The sequence below is a fragment of the Bombina bombina genome, chromosome 4 (assembly GCF_027579735.1).
Source record: "Bombina bombina isolate aBomBom1 chromosome 4, aBomBom1.pri, whole genome shotgun sequence".
Taxonomy (NCBI): Eukaryota; Metazoa; Chordata; class Amphibia; order Anura; family Bombinatoridae; genus Bombina; species Bombina bombina.
The window spans coordinates 305,524,762-305,543,800 of record NC_069502.1 but is presented as its reverse complement, the minus strand read 5'-3'; the positions used below and the strand labels follow the sequence as shown (position 1 = coordinate 305,543,800).

At 39.8% G+C, this 19,039-nt stretch overlaps 1 protein-coding gene across 1 annotated transcript in view; it reads right to left on the bottom strand.

The window, feature by feature from the left end:
- ATR (ATR serine/threonine kinase) overlaps positions 1-19,039 on the bottom strand; it is a 455,512-nt gene that overhangs the window by 73,314 nt on the left and 363,159 nt on the right. The window contains exons 38-40 of the mRNA XM_053711664.1: positions 16,011-16,108; positions 15,621-15,853; positions 14,938-15,072 (exon numbers count right to left, since the gene is read on the bottom strand). Coding sequence (XP_053567639.1) covers positions 14,938-15,072; positions 15,621-15,853; positions 16,011-16,108 — 466 coding nt within the window. The remainder of the gene's footprint in view (positions 1-14,937; positions 15,073-15,620; positions 15,854-16,010; positions 16,109-19,039) is intronic.

The window sequence follows — 19,039 nt, the reverse complement described above, 5'->3', positions numbered from 1 at the left end:
GGAGATGGGGAAAAAGGAATTCCCGGTCTCTCCCATTCCCGTGCAATACGGTCTGTAGCACGGTCTGGCACCAGAAACAACTCTCCAGGAGAGGGTACATCAAAATATCTATTTAATTTACTAGATTTCTTAGGGTTGACAAGGACAGGAGTATCGGAGTGGTCCAAAGTAGCCAAAACCTCCTTTAACAAAACACAAAGGTGTTCAAGCTTGAATCTGAAGGAAACCACTTCAGCATCAGAAGAAGGAAGTATACTGTCCGAATCTGAGATTTTACCCTCAGAGGCAACAGAAGTATCCCCCTCTTCCGATATATGTAAAAGAACAACTTGGTTAGCCTGCACTGGATCAGAAACCTTACTATCCGATTCTCTAATTTTCCTCTTAAGCCTCCCCTGAAGCATGGGGATGGCAGCTAGCGCCTCAGATACCACAGAGGATACCTGGGCAGCAATTTCAGCCTTCAAATAAACTCCGTCAGGAGATTGTGAGGAACCGCAGGGCACTGCATGTAACGCTGATAAAGTCTGGGACGCTTGAGGAGAAGGCTGTGGCATTGCCTGAACAGCTTCAACCTGAGAGTAAGATGGCTCAGAAACAAAAAAGTCTATCTTTATACATTAAAATTCTTTCAATGCAAGAAAAACAAAAAGACAAAGGGGGTACGACCTGGGAATCCAAGCAAAGTCTGCACTCTATGGAAGGCAACAACCCTTGGTCCATATTGCAAGGAAAATGTACAAATCCCCCCAAAAATAATTAAAATAAAATTTGTTTTTATTTTTAGTACGCTTGCAAGACTCATGACGTGAAGGGAGCTCCTGATAAGATCCAACAACAACGAGGCACAGGAAGTTACTATGGCCGCATCCGTATAGAAAAGCGTGCGCTAGCAAGCCTTGCCGAAAGAAGAAGGATCCGCCTCTGCTGTGACGTCAGAGGCGGTCCCGTCGGCCATATTTACTGGCAAAAAAATGGAAATTAGAACCTGATATGCTAGACAGCCTGTTCACAATTAAAACAATTGGACCCACACCAAAACGTACTGAGCCACCAAGGATCTTAGGTACCCATACACACACAGCCCTAAAGATCAAAATCTCTAACCAGTCACGCAGTGCTCCGCATCCTGCCCATATGATTCCTGACTTCAGGAATATGTAAGTCCCGCATAAGGTGCATTCTAATTAACTGCTGGAGTGCCACACTTTCATAAGTATTAAAAAGGCACTTACCTGCACCCTTGACTGTCCGGCAGGAGGACAGCTCACCTGGCATGAGAGGAAGCCACTCCTCACAAAGACCTGTAGATCAGAAAAAGGACAGAGTAAGTCTGCTCTGGTTTTTTACGTGCGGGCAGCAATATATGTTAGGAAAACTGAGTGAGGCCCACCCCACAAGTTCCTAACTGCATGAAAGCCACCAAAGCCCTACTGAAGAGACTAACGTGGAGTACAGCTAGACCCAACATGTCAGGAAAGACCAGAGAAAACCTGCTCCGGCTTTCAAAATAATAAACTCTTGATAGAAGAATCTCTAACAGACACCTAAACTTAACCTCCTCCTTGCATTTAAGGCAAAGAGAAACATAAATTATGACTTACCAGATAATTTCCTTTCCTTCGATACAGGGAGAGTCCACAGCTGCATTCATTACTTGTGGGAATATAGAACCTGGCCACCAGAAGGAGGCAAACACACCCCAGCCAAAGGCTTAAACACCTCCCCCACTTCCTCCATCCCCCAGTCATTCTGACAAAAAAAACAAGGAAAAGTAGGGGATATATCAGGGTTAAAAAGGTGCCAGAAGAAAAAACTATTTAAAATTTAGGGCCGCTCACCGGAGAGCACGGACGGGAGCTGTGGACTCTCCCTGTATCGAAGGAAAGGAAATTATCTTGCAAGTCATAATTTATGTTTTCCTGCTACATACAGGGAGAGTCCACAGCTGCATTTATTACTTGTAGGAAAATTATACCCAAGCTACAGAGGACACTGAATGGTAACGGGCGGCTCAATCTGAGGGCACTACAGCTTTCAAGAAACCAACTCCAGAAGGCTTCCATAGAAGCAAAAATTCAAGGAAAAAAACGGAATGTTAGGATGAAAGTAGGACCAAGCATCCGACCAACAATCAGAACCATAGAAACTCATGTCAGAGACCCACAAAGATGTCACTGCACTCAAACTGCGACATAGACCTCTGAGGAGGCTCGTGTCCCGCTGTCTCCTAAAGCCAGCTAAACACATACCACCACCAAGAAGGAGGAACATAATAAGCTTCCAAACCTTGCACTCCCCAGAAATGAATAACCTAAAGGATATATGACCATCTAGGGAGAAAAAACTCAGAAAGCCCTGTTAGCAGGGAGAATCCAAGAAGGATAACATACTGTAATAGTTGGAAACACCTGATTATGACACGTGGAACTCAACTACAAACGAAATATGTCCTTGAATAAGATTCAACAACCACCTTTTGAACAGGTACAAAGGAGACCCGATGTAACTCCTGAAGGATAAATCCAACCCCAAAGGACCAGGAAAAAGACTTGCCGGTCCCGCTGCAGGCAGTGTCCTATCAAAACCTCTAAACCCTTGGAAGACCAAGGATCACTGGAACCAAGTACCAACAGATAGCAAAAACTACCTGTGAAAACATACCAGAGAAAGGAACCACAGCTTGGTCCATCTGCAACCTTCCACTTGCCAGGCAGCTAGGCCAACCCAGATTCTCTAGGCAGGCTGCCCCTCAAACAAAAACTAGCTAGACAAACCCTTCACCAGCTGATTTTAGAGGGGAAGAAGATATTCTAGGATCCAGAAGAAAGTCCGGACAAGCTAGGCCCTCTTGACACAAGAAGGGAGACCTCCACGCCTAAATTAGTAAACGAGTAACCAGAAACAAAAACTGAAGGGAAGACCGAAAAGAAAACCTTCTCTCAGCTAGCCTCCAAACCGTGATAACGCACTCACGGGTAATAAAAAGAGCAACAGACTCACAGATGTCCACTCCAAAGAGAAGCGAGCTATTTTCGAAAAAGAGAGACATGGCCGAAATTGAGAAGGTTACAAAAGACCTCCTTAGACTTTAAGAAAACTGCCACAGCAGGATTCAAAACTCCAAGCCTACAGCTTGCTAAACCGGAACCCATCTTGAGGCCACAAAGTCCAGTGGACCTCAGATGAGAACTCGATCTGCTTTCCTCAGATCCACAGTTGATATCCTCTGGATAGACAGAACAAACGGACGATCGCAAGTAACATCCGTTCCAAAAGAGCCATGGTGCACCTCCAGCCACCACCAATTCAAGACCCTCCCGTGTACACAGGAGGGACTCACTCAGACACAAAGAATTTACTAAGAGGTCCCGATTGGTATAAAGCCAGCAAACCAGACTTCAGAGCAAAATGCTCGACTGGGAAGAGAAACCCCTAAGAGAATTGGAAGGAAAATTCGGAGCCACAGATTCCAGAAACCACTATCACCCTGCTGACGGGGAAGAGACCAAGATAAAACTGCCCCGGTGTACCAGGATAAAGATCCCCCCACACCGGAAGATCAGAACCGAACACTGGAGAACGAATCCCCAATCGGTATCCAAAGGAAAAGACTGCTCAGACAGAAACAAAAACCCCAATGCTATGTCGAAGACGTGGACTGGGCTGAATCCATCACTCCCCCCACCGTGCCAATGAAGGCCTGAAGGTGAATTAGAGGGCAGAAACCAATAAAGTATTCTAACTTTGCATGAAGAAAAACAAAGAGCCTTCCTGTCTGTAAGACCAAGCTGTGTCCAAGGAGCCAATCTGGTGTCAACACCAGACAATCAGGTCTAGGCCCACCTCTGAGGGTGGAATCAGCAGAAAGCAATCCCAAAAAGGTGTACTAGTGGATTGGGAACCCCAGAACCGTCAATACTCGGGAGCCACCGCAGCACCTAGAAACAGGCTACTGCCACATTAAACCTCAGATCCCAAAGAAAACTAAGGATACACTGGACTGCTCTAGGCCAGAAAGATATCATCATCCTAAATCCCGGTAGAAAGAACCGTGAATTCACACTGACCAAAGAGATTTAACAGCTGCCTAAAATCATCGGACCCAGAAAGGACGGGGAAAACCCCACCCCATTGGACCACACCAACAGTGTAAAGACACTGTGAAGGGTACCGGGACAAGACTCCAAAAGTCACCTAGTCCAAAAAAGCCAGAAGGAAAGGCTCAACCCCGTCCTCTAGGACAGCGGTCGCCAACAAGTGGTCCACGAAAAGATGTTGGTGGTCCTTGACACCATCAAGCAGGAAGTAGTCTCCTCTGATGGTGTCACCCTGTTGTGCAGCAACTCTCTACAGTGCCTAGCTGGTCATCAGTGAAAATGGAGGAGTTAAATTGCAATCTCCCTACTCATTAGGAAGTATTCTCTCAGTTTTGTCATTCAGTTAGTTAATTCCAAAAAATAATTCTTAAACATGTAAATATATACATAATGTAAACTTAGCTATGGTTATACTAGTTATGTACAGTATGTGTGTGTGTGTATATATATATATATATATATATATATATATATATATAAATTATTATTATGTTAGTGGTCCACGGGATTCAAAATTGTGAGTTTAGTGGTCCCTGAGATCCGAAAGGTTGGCGACCCCTGCTCTAGGACCCCCATGATCCAGCATCAAGCGCCCATCCAAAAGAACCTAAGACAGGTTCTACCTGTCCCACTGTATAGATGGACCTGCTCTGCCTGGACCAGAAAAGCTCCTTCACTAAAGTAGAAAGAAAGAACAGACCTAACTATTACCCAAAACAGGTCCTGCCCGTTATCAAGGGTACGGCACGTCTGTCATAGAAAATATAACAAAAAGTATTCTTAAGTCCCAGCAGTGCTAGGAAACAGAGAATAACTAAACGGAAATAAGCTCTGAGGCTTAACTTTCATTTCTAGAAAATCGAGGGAACATCACCCTGACCAAAGATCTAGAAGCTTCCATTGGAAAACTCCAACAATATCTGACTATCAAAGACGATAGTACCAAAATCCCATGTGACGAAACATCTTTTTAAGAAGATTTTCTATAACAACCCAGAGCTCTAAAAAAGGAGAGTGCAAACAAAAAACAGGTCCGGCCTGTAATACGACACAATCCCCCATAGAGCTCGGAACTGGAAATCTAAATAAAGGGTAACACAAGACGACAAGGAATAGGATCCTGTCCTTCCATCGTCTAGTTAACTTCATTATCAGATTTAGAGGACTGAGATGCAACTGACAGATCAGTACTAGGCACCTCTAACATCGCCAAAACCTCTCTTTTATGAGTAAATGCAGGAGTGCCAATCTAAATCTAAATGCTAAGCCCTCTGCAGTCGGAGGACCCAAGTCAGCAGACTCCTACCAAGGAGGATCTCCCACTGAAGACTCAGAGGGAACTGCATCCCCAGAGTACTGATCGGATACAATCGTTATTTTACACGAGTGTCCATGGGCAGGAGAGCCCGGATTACTCCCCTTCGCTTACGTGTAGCAGGGATAGGTAACATAGCTAAGGCGGTAGAGATGGCCATGCAGAACTGCATAGTAACCTCTGGTGTAAACAAACCACTTACAGGCGAAGGAGGGTCAGAACCCGGTACAACAGCATATGTAGGAAAAGAATAGGGAACACACCTCACTGGACAAAGAGTCCTCAGAGGAGGATGGCTCAGTGGTCTCTAACATCTCAACCTTGGTTGATGAGAACACCCTATTGCAGCATATGGAACATAATTGAGAGGGCTGGAGTACCCAGGCCTCCTCACAATATACACAGGTATCAAAATCTGTATCGGAGGAATCTTCTAAAATATCAGAATCCTCCATAACTCGTCTATATAAAATTATAGAAAAGGAAAAACAACTGGCACCTTTTACCCCCAATGGCTGGGGCACTCACCACCTCCTATGACCCAGACAGACAGAGAAGATGCTCTTCTTCGCAGACAGGAGAATAGAGAAGATGGCAAAAAACTTGACTACTCCCAGTCACATGGTGCTCATGCAGGACCAGGCTCTTCTAAGGAAAAAGCCTGCCATCTTAATTAAAAGAAACTGTGCAGCTCTCCAATGAAAATAACCTGTATGTTCTGTATCAGCCTAGGAGCCCAAACGTTCTTACACATAAGCAGTCAAATCACATAACAATAGACGATTAAAAAGTCCCACTGTTCAATAATTCCCCTCAGGAGACATTAAACCTTGATAAAGATAAAGGAGTCCCACTGTGACCCTGTCTTCTATCGTTAACAAGTGTATAAGTAATGAAAACTATCTTACCAGAATCTATGCCGTGGAACAGTGACACGGTCCTTAAAGTTTGACAGATTGTAGCAGCGCCTCTGACATGGACTTGAGTGAAGAAAGCAGGCAGCGAAAGTCGTCAACGCTGATTGCTTAAGTAGCTGTTAATATGAGTCTGGATGGGTTTGCAGAAAGACTCTCCCTGCATCTCCAGACTAACTTTTGTCAATGCTCTCACTGAGAGGCTGAAAAGACTACTTAAAACTCCAGTTCCATCTCGAAGAGTACTACCCTCCATAAGGAACTACTCCGAAAACTTCTGATACTTCTCTGCCAACCTCCTGTGACGAAAGGCAAAGAATGATTGGAGGATGGAGGAAGTGGGGGAGGTATTTAAGCCTTTGGCTGGGGTGTCTTTGCCTCCTCCTGGTGGTCAGGTTCTATATTCTCACAAGTAATGAATGCAGCTGTAGACACTATCCCTGTATGTAGAAGAAAATGACTAGGTTTGGTGGGAAAGGAAATGATACTTAATAGCGTTGCTGTGGTGCTCTTTGCCTCCTCCTGCTGGCCAGGAGTGATGATTCCATGGACTCACCGTATCTTAAGAAAGAAACTCTTACATAAAAGCAGTTATAAATAACCCCTTGCTGTTTAAATAATCTCTCTGAAGGAGATATTTACCCTTGATCCTATTGAGGCATAAAGGAGTCACACTTTGACCCTGTATAGTAAAAGTGTATATATAAAAACGTTCTTACCCTCCAGCATCCATGCTGTGGAACAGACAGCCTCTTAAGTGTGACAGTATTGCAGCGACGGTCTGACATGGACTTAAGTGTGTAACAGCAAGCAGTGAAACTCGTCAACACTGATTGCTCAGGAGCTGTTAGGCGACAGTCTGGATGGGTTCGCAGAAAAACGTTCCCTGCATCTCCAGACTCTAACTTTCATCAATACTCTCACTGAGAGGTTGACATATTTACTTAAAATTCCAGTCCTTTCTTGAAGTGAACATATTACAGGACTATCCAAATCTTCTGACACTTCTCTGCCACCTCCTATAGTGACGAAAGGCAAATAATGACGGGGGATAGGGGAAGTGGGAGAGATATTTAAGCATTTGGTTGTGGTGTCTTTACCTCCTCCTGGTGGCCAGGTGTTGCATTTCCCAACAGTAAGGAATAAAGTTGTGGACTCTCCCTGCCTTATGGAAGGAAAATGTTAATTAAAACCTGTTTTAACATAAACTAAAACTAGGGCTGTGCGATTAATCAACTTCTTTACTTACATTCCACAAGAAGCAATCACTGATTGCTCTTTCAGGGTGTGCAGACTAGAAAGTGTCTTCCTAAAGCATCACCAGGGATGCTTCCTGGTCCGCTCCCCTGGAGGAGTGATCAGTGAATGGTTCTTGTGGTTACGAGGTAAAGAAGCCTTTCTGTTTTCCCCTGGAGGAGTGATTCTATACAGGCAGTGCTCAATGCTGCTTCCTATCAGTAAAGCGGTTAAATCAATTTTAGAAAGTGTCTTGTAGAGCAGTAGCAGTTATACAGAGTCAGCTGACCATTGATAATTTATCAGCACACAGGGGTCTCAAGCAGAAAGTGGTAGCAGCTATTCCAGCATGGCATGGAAACCAAAGAAATTATGCAGCACAAGGCTGTTTATCCACAGTCTGCTACTGGGTTGTCCATTACATCCGTGCCTTGCTGACATAAAAACATAATTTATGTAAGAACTTACCTGATAAATTCATTTCTTTCATATTAGCAAGAGTCCATGAGCTAGTGACGTATGGGATATACATTCCTACCAGGAGGGGCAAAGTTTCCCAAACCTTAAAATGCCTATAAATACACCCCTCACCACACCCACAATTCAGTTTAACGAATAGCCAAGAAGTGGGGTGATAAGAAAGTGCGAAAGCATAAAAAATAAGGAATTGGAATAATTGTGCTTTATACAAAAATCATAACCACCACAAAAAAAGGGCGGGCCTCATGGACTCTTGCTAATATGAAAGAAATGAATTTATCAGGTAAGTTCTTACATAAATTATGTTTTCTTTCATGTAATTAGCAAGAGTCCATGAGCTAGTGACGTATGGGATAATGATTACCCAAGATGTGGATCTTTCCACACAAGAGTCACTAGAGAGGGAGGGATAAAATAAAGACAGCCAATTCCTGCTGAAAATAATCCACACCCAAAATAAAGTTTAATGAAAAACATAAGCAGAAGATTCTACCAAAAACTGCTTCAGAAGAAGAAAATACATCAAAATGGTAGAATTTAGTAAAAGTATGCAAAGAGGACCAAGTTGCTGCTTTGCAAATCTGATCAATCGAAGCTTCATTCCTAAATGCCCAGGAAGTAGAAACTGACCTAGTAGAATGAGCAGTAATCCTCTGAGACGGAGTTTTACCCGACTCAACATAGGCAAGATGAATTAAAGATTTCAACCAAGATGCCAAAGAAATGGCAGAAGCTTTCTGGCCTTTTCTAGAACCGGAAAAGATAACAAATAAACTAGAAGTCTTTCGGAAAGACTTAGTAGCTTCAACATAATATTTCAAAGCTCTAACAACATCCAAAGAATGCAACGATTTCTCCTTAGAATTCTTAGGATTAGGACATAATGAAGGAACCAAAATTTCTCTACTAATGTTGTTGGAATTCACAACTTTAGGTAAAAATTCAAAAGAAGTTCGCAACACCGCCTTATCCTGATGAAAAATCAGAAAAGGAGACTCACAAGAAAGAGCAGATAATTCAGAAACTCTTCTGGCAGAAGAGATTGCCAAAAGGAACAAAACTTTCCAAGAAAGTAATTTAATGTCCAATGAATGCATAGGTTCAAACGGAGGAGCTTGAAGAGCCCCCAGAACCAAATTCAAACTCCAAGGAGGAGAAATTGACTTAATGACAGGTTTTATACGAACCAAAGGTTGTACAAAACAATGAATATCAGGAAGATTAGCAATCCTTCTGTGAAAAAGAACAGAAAGAGCAGAGATTTGTCTTTCAAGGAACTTGCGGACAAACCTTTATCTAAACCATCCTGAAGAAAAATAAGTCTTCCAGACTCTATAATATATCTCTCTAGATACAGATTTACGAGCCTGTCACATAGTATCAATCACAGAGTCAGAGAAACCTCTTTGACCAAGAATCAAGCGTTCAAACTCCATACCTTAAAATTAAGGTTTTGAGATTCTGATGGAAAAAAGAACCTTGAGACAGAAAGACTGGTCTTAACGGAAGAGTCCACAGCTGGCAAGAGGCCATCCGGACAAGATCCGCATACCAAAACCTGTGAGGCCATGCTGGAGCTACCAGCAGGACAAATGAGCATTCCTTTAGAATATTGGAGAATACCCTTGGAAGAAGAACTAGAGGCGGAAAGATATAGGCAGGATGACACTTGTAAGGAAGAGATAATGCATCCACTGCCTCCGCCCGAGGATCCCGGGATCCGGACAGATACCAGGTAAGTTTCTTGTTTAGATGAGAAGCCATCAGATCTATTTCTGGGAATTCCCACATTTGAATAATCTGAGGAAATACCTCTGGGTGAAGACCATTCGCCCAGGTGCAACGTTTGGCGACTGAGATAATCCGCTTTCCAATTGTCCATACCTGGGATATGAACCGCAGAGATTAGACAGGAGCTGGATTCCGCCCAAACCAAAATTCGAGATACTTCTTTCATAGCCAGAGGACTGTGAGTCCCTCCTTGATGATTGATGTATGCCACAGTTGTGACATTGTCTATCTGAAAACAAATGAACAACTCTCTCTTCAGAAAAGGCCAAGACTGAAGAGCTCTGAGAATTGCACGGAGTTCCAAAATATTGATCGGAAATCTCACCTCCTGAGATTCCCAAACCCCTTGTGCCGTCAGATACCCCCACACAGCTCCCCAACCTGTAAGACTTGCATCTGTTGAGATTATAGTCCAGGTCGGAAGAACAAAAAGAAGCCCCCTGAACTAAACGATGGTGATCTGTCCACCATGTCAGAGAGTGTCGTATAATCGGTTTAAAGATATTAATTGAGATATATTTGAGTAATCCCTGCACCATTGGTTCAGCATACAGAGCTGAAGAGGTCGCATGTGAAAACGAGCAAAGGAGATCGCATCTGATGCGGCAGTCCTAAGACCTAAAATTTCCATGCATAAGGCTACCAAAGGGAATGATTGTGACTGAAGGTTTTGACAAGCTGATATCAATGTTAAACTTCTCTTGTCTGACAAGGACAGAGTCATAGACACTGAATCTATCTAGAAACCTAAAAAGGTTACTCTTGTCTGAGGAATCAATGAACTGATTGGCAAATTGATCCTCCAACCATGAACTTGAAGAAACAACACAAGTCGATTCGTATGAGATTCTTCGAAAATGAGAAGACTGAGCAAGTACCAAGATATCGTCCAAATAAGGAAATACCAAAAACCCTGTTCTCTGATTACAGAAAGAAGGGCACCGAGAACCTTTGAAAAAAATTCTTGAAACTGAGGCTAGGCCAAACGGTAGAGCCACAAAACTGGTAATGCTTGTCTAAAAAGAGAATCTCAGACACTAAAAGTGATCTGGATGAATCGGAATATGCAGATACACATCCTGTAAATCTATTGTAGACATATAATGCCCTTGCTAAACAAAAGGCAGGATAGTCCTACAGTAACCATCTTGAATGTTGGTATCCTAACATAACGATTCAATAATGATAGATCCGGAACTGGTCTGAAAGAATTGACCTTCTTTGGTACAATGAAGAGATAAAATAAAACCCCAGCCCCTGTTCCAGAACTGGAACTGGCATAATTACTCCAGCCAACTCTAGATCTGAAACACATTTCAGAAATGCTGAGCCTTTGCTGTGTTAACTGGGACATGGAAAAGAAAAAAATCTCTTAGCAGGAGGTCTTAACTTGAAGCCAATTCTGTACCTTTCTGAAACAATGTTCTGAAACCAGAGATTGAGAACGGAATTGATCCAAATTTCTTTGAAGAAAACGTAATCTGCCCCATACCAGCTGAACTGGAATAAGGGCCGCACCTTCATGGGTACTTAGGAGCTGGCTATAGGTTTCTATAAGGCTTGGATATATTCCAAACTGGAAATAGTTTCCAAACTGATACCATTCCTGAGGATGAAGGATCAGGCTTTTGTTCCTTGTTGTGAGAAAAAGAACGAAAAATGATTATTAAACCTAAATTTACCTTGGATTTTTTATCCTTTGGTAAAAAAGTTCCCTTCCAGTTGAGATAATAATTTATTATCCTGGAAAGAAAGGGAAAGCAAAGTTGACTTAGAAGACATATCAGCATTCCAAGTTTAATCCATAAAGCTTTTCTAGCTAAAATAGCTAGAGACATATACCTGACATCAACTCTAATGATATCAAAAGATGGTATCACCAATAAAAATATTAGCATGTTATAGAATAATAATAATGCTATAAAATTATGATCTGTTACTTGTTGCGCTAAAACTTCTAACCAAAAAGTTGAAGCTGCAGCAACATCCGCTAAAAATATAGCAGGTCTAAGAAGATTACCTGAACATAAGTAAGCTTTTCTTAGAAAGGATTCAATTTTCCTATCTAAAGGATCCTTAAATGAAGTACTATCTGCCGTAGGAATAGTAGTACATTTAGCAGGAGTAGAGACAGCCCCAAACCTTAGGGATTTTGTCCCAAAAAACTCTAATCTGTCAGATGGCACAGGATATAATTGCTTAAACGTTTAGAAGGAGTAAAAGAATTACCCAAATTGTTCCATTCCCTGGAATTACTTCAGAAATAGCATCAGGGAGATTAAACACTTCTGGAATAACTACAGGAGATTTAAAAACCTTATTTAAACGTTTAGATTTAGTATCAAGAGGACCAGAATCCTCTATTTCTAAAGCAAATAATACTTCTTTAAATAAAGAACGAATAAATTCCATCTTGAACAAATACAAAGAATTATCAGCATCAACCTCTGAGACAGAAACCTCTGAACCAGAAGAACCATTATCAGTATCAGAATGATGATGTTCATTTAAAAATTCATCTGAAAAAAGAGAAGTTTTAAAAGACTTTTATGTAAACTAGAAGGAGAAATAACAGACATAGCCTTCTAAATGGATTTAAAAAATAAAATCTCTTATGTTTATCAGGAACACTCTGAAAATTAGATGTTGACGGAACAGCAACAGGTAATGTAACAGTACTAAAGGAAATTTTATCTGCATTAATAAGTTTGTCATGACATGCAATACAAACAACAGCTGGAGAAACAGATACCAAAAATTTATAGCAGATACACTTAGCTTGGTAGCTCCAGCACCGGGCAGTGATTTTCCTGAAGTATCTTCTGACTCAGTTGCAACGTGGAACATCTTGCAATATGTAATAGAAAAAACAACATATAAAGCAAAATTGATCAAATTCCTTAAATGACAGTTTCAGGAATGGGAAAAAAATGCCAGTGAACAAGCTTCTAGCAACCAGAAGCAATAAATAATGAGACTTAAATAATGTGGAGACAAAAGCGACGCCCATATTTTTTAGCGCCAAATAAGACGCCCACATTATTTGGCGCCTAAATGCTTTTGGCGCCAAAAATGACGCCACATCCGGAACGCCGACATTTTTGGCGCAAAATAACGTCAAAAAAATGACGCAACTTCCGGCGACACGTATGACGCCGGAAACGGAAAATAATTTTTGCGCCAAAAAAGTCCGCGCCAAGAATGACGCAATAAAATGAAGCATTTTCAGCCCCCGCGAGCCTAACAGCCCACAGGGAAAAAGAGTCAAATTTTTGAAGGTAAGAAAAAATGATTAATTCAAATGCATTATCCCAAATATGAAACTGACTGTCTGAAAAATAAGAAAAGTTGAACATTCTGAGTCAAGGCAAATAAATGTTTGAATACATATATTTAGAACTTTATAAACAAAGTGCCCAACCATAGCTTAGAGTGTCACAGAAAATAAGATTTACTTACCCCAGGACACTCATCTACATGTTTGTAGAAAGCCAAACCAGTACTGAAACGAGAATCAGCAGAGGTAATGGTATATATAAGAGTATATCGTCGATCTGAAAAGGGAGGTAAGAGATGAATCTCTATGACCGATAACAGAGAACCTATGAAATAGACCCCGTAGAAGGAGATCACTGCATTCAAATAGGCAATACTCTCCTCACATCCCTCTGACATTCACTGCACGCTGAGAGGAAAACCGGGCTCCAACTTGCTGCGGAGCGCATATCAACGTAGAATCTAGCACAAACTTACTTCACCACCTCCATCGGAGGCAAAGTTTGTAAAACTGAATTGTGGGTGTGGTGAGGGGTGTATTTATAGGCATTTTAAGGTTTGGGAAACTTTGCCCCTCCTGGTAGGAATGTATATCCCATACGTCACTAGCTCATGGACTCTTGCTAATTACATGAAAGAAATATGTAGTAGATGTGGTTAACCCCATAGCTACCAAAGAGAACTGCAGTGTAAATATGTTGCAGCCTCTTTGGTAGTCATGGGGTTAACTTTATTTACTGATATTTTATCTCAGCACCGCACAGATGTTTCTCATATAGCTGGACCTTATATGAGAGGTTCTACCTCTGTGCTCTGGTGCAGTGCTGAGTTGTTGAAAAAAGTAGCACTCAACAACACACTCCACTCTTGGAGACATATACCGACAGCTCTAATCATAAACAATAAGACCTTGTATAAAGTTATACACAGTTTAGCAATAGTTTAAACAGCAGACTCAAATGTTTTTGGCCTGCTGTTCCATTAAATAAAGTTGTTTCAGAAGTCTTTCTATCCGCCCTGAGGTGTGGGACTTCGAAAGAATATTTTGATATAGGAATCCAATATATAATAGGGATAAATGTATGTTGAAAAAATTACTTTAATAAAATCAGAACTAAAATCGCAATATTTCACAAAAAACAAACTAATACTGCAGTATTTGTTTTGCATTTCCAGCTACTCTTCACTAGCAGATAACAAAAATGTCCTCTATTTAACATGTGGTACGGGCATGTAAGTATGACAAGAAAAAAAATGGATGTATTTAGGATAGGAACATCAATTTAAATAAAATAAATTCTGAAATTACCTCTATCAGAAGAATAAAAATGGACTACAATTTTTGCTATAATGAAAGATTACTCAATGAACAATATACAACAAATATCCAGATGTTGACACATTGTAGAATATTTAAATCTCTCTAAATTTATACATAAACTGCTAAGACATAGCAAATAACAGCATGCACCTAATTAGAATTTACACACTGAAAAATTACTGTAAGGTTGCAGTTCTATGCTCTGTATCATTATTGCTCTCTTTTTGTTTGTATAACATTGACTAATAAAGTTACTGAGAATTGGAGAGAAATTCACTTTAATAGTGTGAATCTCTGTATGTAAATTATAACCACAATCAAGATGGCAAATTGTAGATTTTTAATGGAGAACCAACAAAAGTGTAATCAATATCAGAACACTTGTACCCTTAAAATGTGAAATGTTAGTACAGGAACCACTACTGCTATCCTCAGTGTGTAAACTACTAAACAACAATATCAATGTCTGCACACATTTTAAATTTGTTACATTTGCATATGTACCTGCTTATTGCAGAGCTCTAGAAGTTTATCTGTGAGGCGAGTTGCATCCCCAATGAATTTTCCAAGAGCGGGTTTCATATGAGTGGCTTTATCTAGTATCTCTTTGCATCTGTTTACACGCATTGGATAAGATGACTGAAAATAAATCAGACATGACTAGAAAGTTAGAATCTAACAATGCTATCAGAGTTGAATTATGCATGTACAAATAAGATAAAGATGTTTATTTCAATGTTTAAAGATGGACCAAACACTAACAAAATAAAATACATTATTAAATTAATCAATAAAAAAATTAAAGGGACACTCAATTCAAAATTAAACTTTAATGATTCAGATAGAGCAGCACTTTTAGACAACTTTTCAATTTGCTTCCATTAACAACATGTGTACAGTCTTTATATTTACTCTTTTTAAGTCACCAGCTCTTACTGAGCATGTGAGAGAATTCACAGAATATACGTAATGCATTTGTGATTGGCTGATGGTTGTCTCATGATACAGAAGGAGTGAAAATAGACATAACTTTGTCAGAAAAAATCTACTACTGATTTTAAGTACAGACTAAGTCCTATTGCATAGTCTTTTTATCATGCATTTGTTGATTATGCCGAGCTACTGTATTTACTGGTCCTTTCAGAATGAAAGAATAAAGAACTTTGGTTATAACAATGTTAAGTTACCTTGGAAACAGCAGTCATCATCCACATTGCCTGCTGGGGATATGCCAGGAAGACTTTGGCCACAATTTCCATCAGCACAGCAAATACTTCATCATGAGAGTGACAAATCCTAGAGATTAGCTGTGAGAAGGCTGTGAGGAACTGATATGGAGCAAGTTGGTTTTTGTGGTCAGTGATAACTTTGTTAATTTTGATCAAATCATTTTTCATTTGCAACCTATCGGCACGACCAGCTGTAAAATACAATAGTGGGTATATGTAATAGTGATGTGGCTACTTTTCTATAGACCTTATTGTCTATAGACTTGTGTGTATACTCAAAGATTGTGATAACAAGTAAATATCTAGTTCTTCAAATAAGAAATATGTAAGTAAATAAAATAACAATACCTTTTTCCCATTCATACACTTTTGCTCCAAAGTCAAGCCACAGAGAAAGCATTCGAGGCATTGACTGGTATATAAACTGGTTCCCATACTGTAGAGACCTTCAAATGCAAATTGAAGAAAAAAAATATATAGCTCAAAACATGTCTCTCCGCTATAGCCTAAACAGAGCTTAAATAAAACATTTTGCAGTTACAAAACTTTTCTGTTGGTTGATCTGGTTATCTATTACAAGACAAGAGTGAGAATTTGAAGAACATATCATAAACACCTTGGTTCAAACTCATTTTAAAAACTTCCATAGTTTTGCAGTTCCTTATCTCATAACTTTTGCTAATACCAATCATAGACCGATATGAGGCAAGGTTAGGCTTGTGAAGTCTGCAGTGTGCAATTCCAAATCTCAGAATTTGAAAATCAACAATTTTAGATTATATTGCTAAAATGTTTACTACATATAACTAAACATTTTATATTACAATCTTAACTTGTTTTATGTATGTTCTGTTGTATTAAATCCTTGGTTAGTCTGTGCATATCAATATATTGTAGCAGTATGTCAAAGAAGGAGATAGCAGCATTGCCTTCACAGTATTGAGAAACCAATGTTACTAGAGAACATCATCTAATAGCAATCACACGGTGTGAGGAGAAACCTAAAGAGATACTTTTTAGCGTGTATGAGGACAGGCTTAAAGGGTACATCTAAGATACGCAATTTATAATATTATAGTTTGTTTAATTGGCAAAGAGAGAATTTTTTAGTTAGCTTATGTTTCAGAGGAAGAAAAATTTGTGTGTATTTACTTCGGATACTTTAAACATTTTGCTATAAATTTTAGTAGTTCTCCAGTTCTTTATGGTTTAAATATTTTCATTAAGAATCTGATACGTTGATATTAGGTATTTATAAACACTGTACTTGTCCTATATTTGTAAAAGAGACTTCCACAAGGTCAGAAAGTTCATATTTCTGGATCATGGCACCATCCAAAAGAAACTTGTATTAATGTTATCCAGTAAATCAGTTCCAACATACCAGACTGTTTGAAGGCTGCAACAATGGGGGGGGGGGGGGGGGGAAAGATATACCCCTAAACACCTCTTGGTGAAGTGTATTTGGCTAGTAAGTTTGTTGGAGTATGACCTCAGGTATCTGCCTAGTTTTGTTTAATATGTAACCTAAATACACATTACTGTTATGGCTGTGACTGATAACCAAGAATCCTTAACATATGATGCTCTAAAAATGAAACATTGTTCTTCCATTATCAACCTGGTATTTCTGCATATGATAATATTGAATTTGAGATCTTAGCAGCACTTATTTAGAATGAAAACCCACAGTTTGTTTTAGGGGAGTAAAAAACATAATTTATGTAAGAACTTACCTGATAAATTCATTTCTTTCATATTGGCAAGAGTACATGAGATAGTGATGTATGGGATATACAATCCTATCAGGAGGGGAAAAGTTTCCCAAACCTCAAAATGCCTATAAATACACCCCTCACCACACCCGCAACTCAGTTTAACGAATAGCCAAGTAGTGAGGTGACAACAAAAAAGGAGTAAAAAAGCATGCAAAAAGAGGAACTGGAAATATAATTGTGCTTTTATACAAAAAATAAAAAACCATCATAAAAAGGGTGGGCCTCGCACGTCTGTGCATATATAAGGCAGGATAGACCATATGGTAGGCCCTTTCCTCCCCTCCCTACCCTCCCCTTTTCCTCTTCCTTTCTTAATCTTGTTTTCATTTTTTAACATTGTTTGTATTAGGCATCATTTATAGCAGTCCCGGAAAGTAGTGATATGAGTATGTGAAAAATGCTTATTAAAAAGTCAGTCTAATGATCTAGCTACACAAACAAAAAACATAATTTATGTAAGAACTTACCTGATAAATTCATTTCTTTCATATTAGCAAGAGTCCATGAGCTAGTGACGTATGGGATATACATTCCTACCAGGAGGGGCAAAGTTTCCCAAACCTCAAAATGCCTATAAATACACCCCTCACCACACCCACAAATCAGTTTAACGTATAGCCAAGAAGTGGGGTGATAAGAAAAAAGTGTGAAAGCATAAAAAATAAGGAATTGGAATAATTGTGCTTTATACAAAAAAATCATAACCACCACAAAAGGGTGGGCCTCATGGACTCTTGCTAATATGAAAGAAATGAATTTATCAGGTAAGTTCTTACATAAATTATGTTTTCTTTCAAGTAATTAGCAAGAGTCCATGAGCTAGTGACGTATGGGATAATGACTACCCAAGATGTGGATCTTCCACGCAAGAGTCACTAGAGAGGGAGGGATAAAATAAAGACAGCCAATTCCGCTGAAAAAAATCCACACCCAAAATAAAGTTTAAATCTTATAATGAAAAAAACTGAAAGTGCCTGAAGTACTTTTCTACCAAAAACTGCTTCAGAAGAAGAAAACACATCAAAATGGTAGAATTTAGTAAAAGTATGCAAAGAAGACCAAGTGGCTGCTTTGCAAATCTGATCAACTGAAGCTTCATTCCTATACGCCCAGGAAGTAGAAACTGACCTAGTAGAATGAGCTGTAATCCTTTGAGGCGGAGTTTTACCCGACTCGACATAGGCATGATGAAACAAAGATTTTAACCAAGATGCCAAAGAAATGGCAGAAGCCTTCTGACCTTTCCTGGAACCGGAAAAGATAACAAATAGACTAGAAGTCTTTCGGAAATCCTTAGTAGCTTCAACATAATATTTCAAAGCTCTAACTACATCCAAAGAATGCAACGAGTTTTCCTTAGAATTCTTAGGATTAGGACACAATGAAGGAACCACAATTTCTCTACTAATGTTGTTAGAATTCACAACCTTAGGTAAAAATTTAAAAGAAGTTCGCAACACGCCTTATCCTGATGAAAAATCAGAAAAGGAGACTCACAAGAAAGAGCAGATAATTCAGAAACTCTTCTAGCAGAAGAGATGGCCAAAAGAAACAAACTTTCCAAGAAAGTAATTAAATGTCCAGCGAATGCATAGGTTC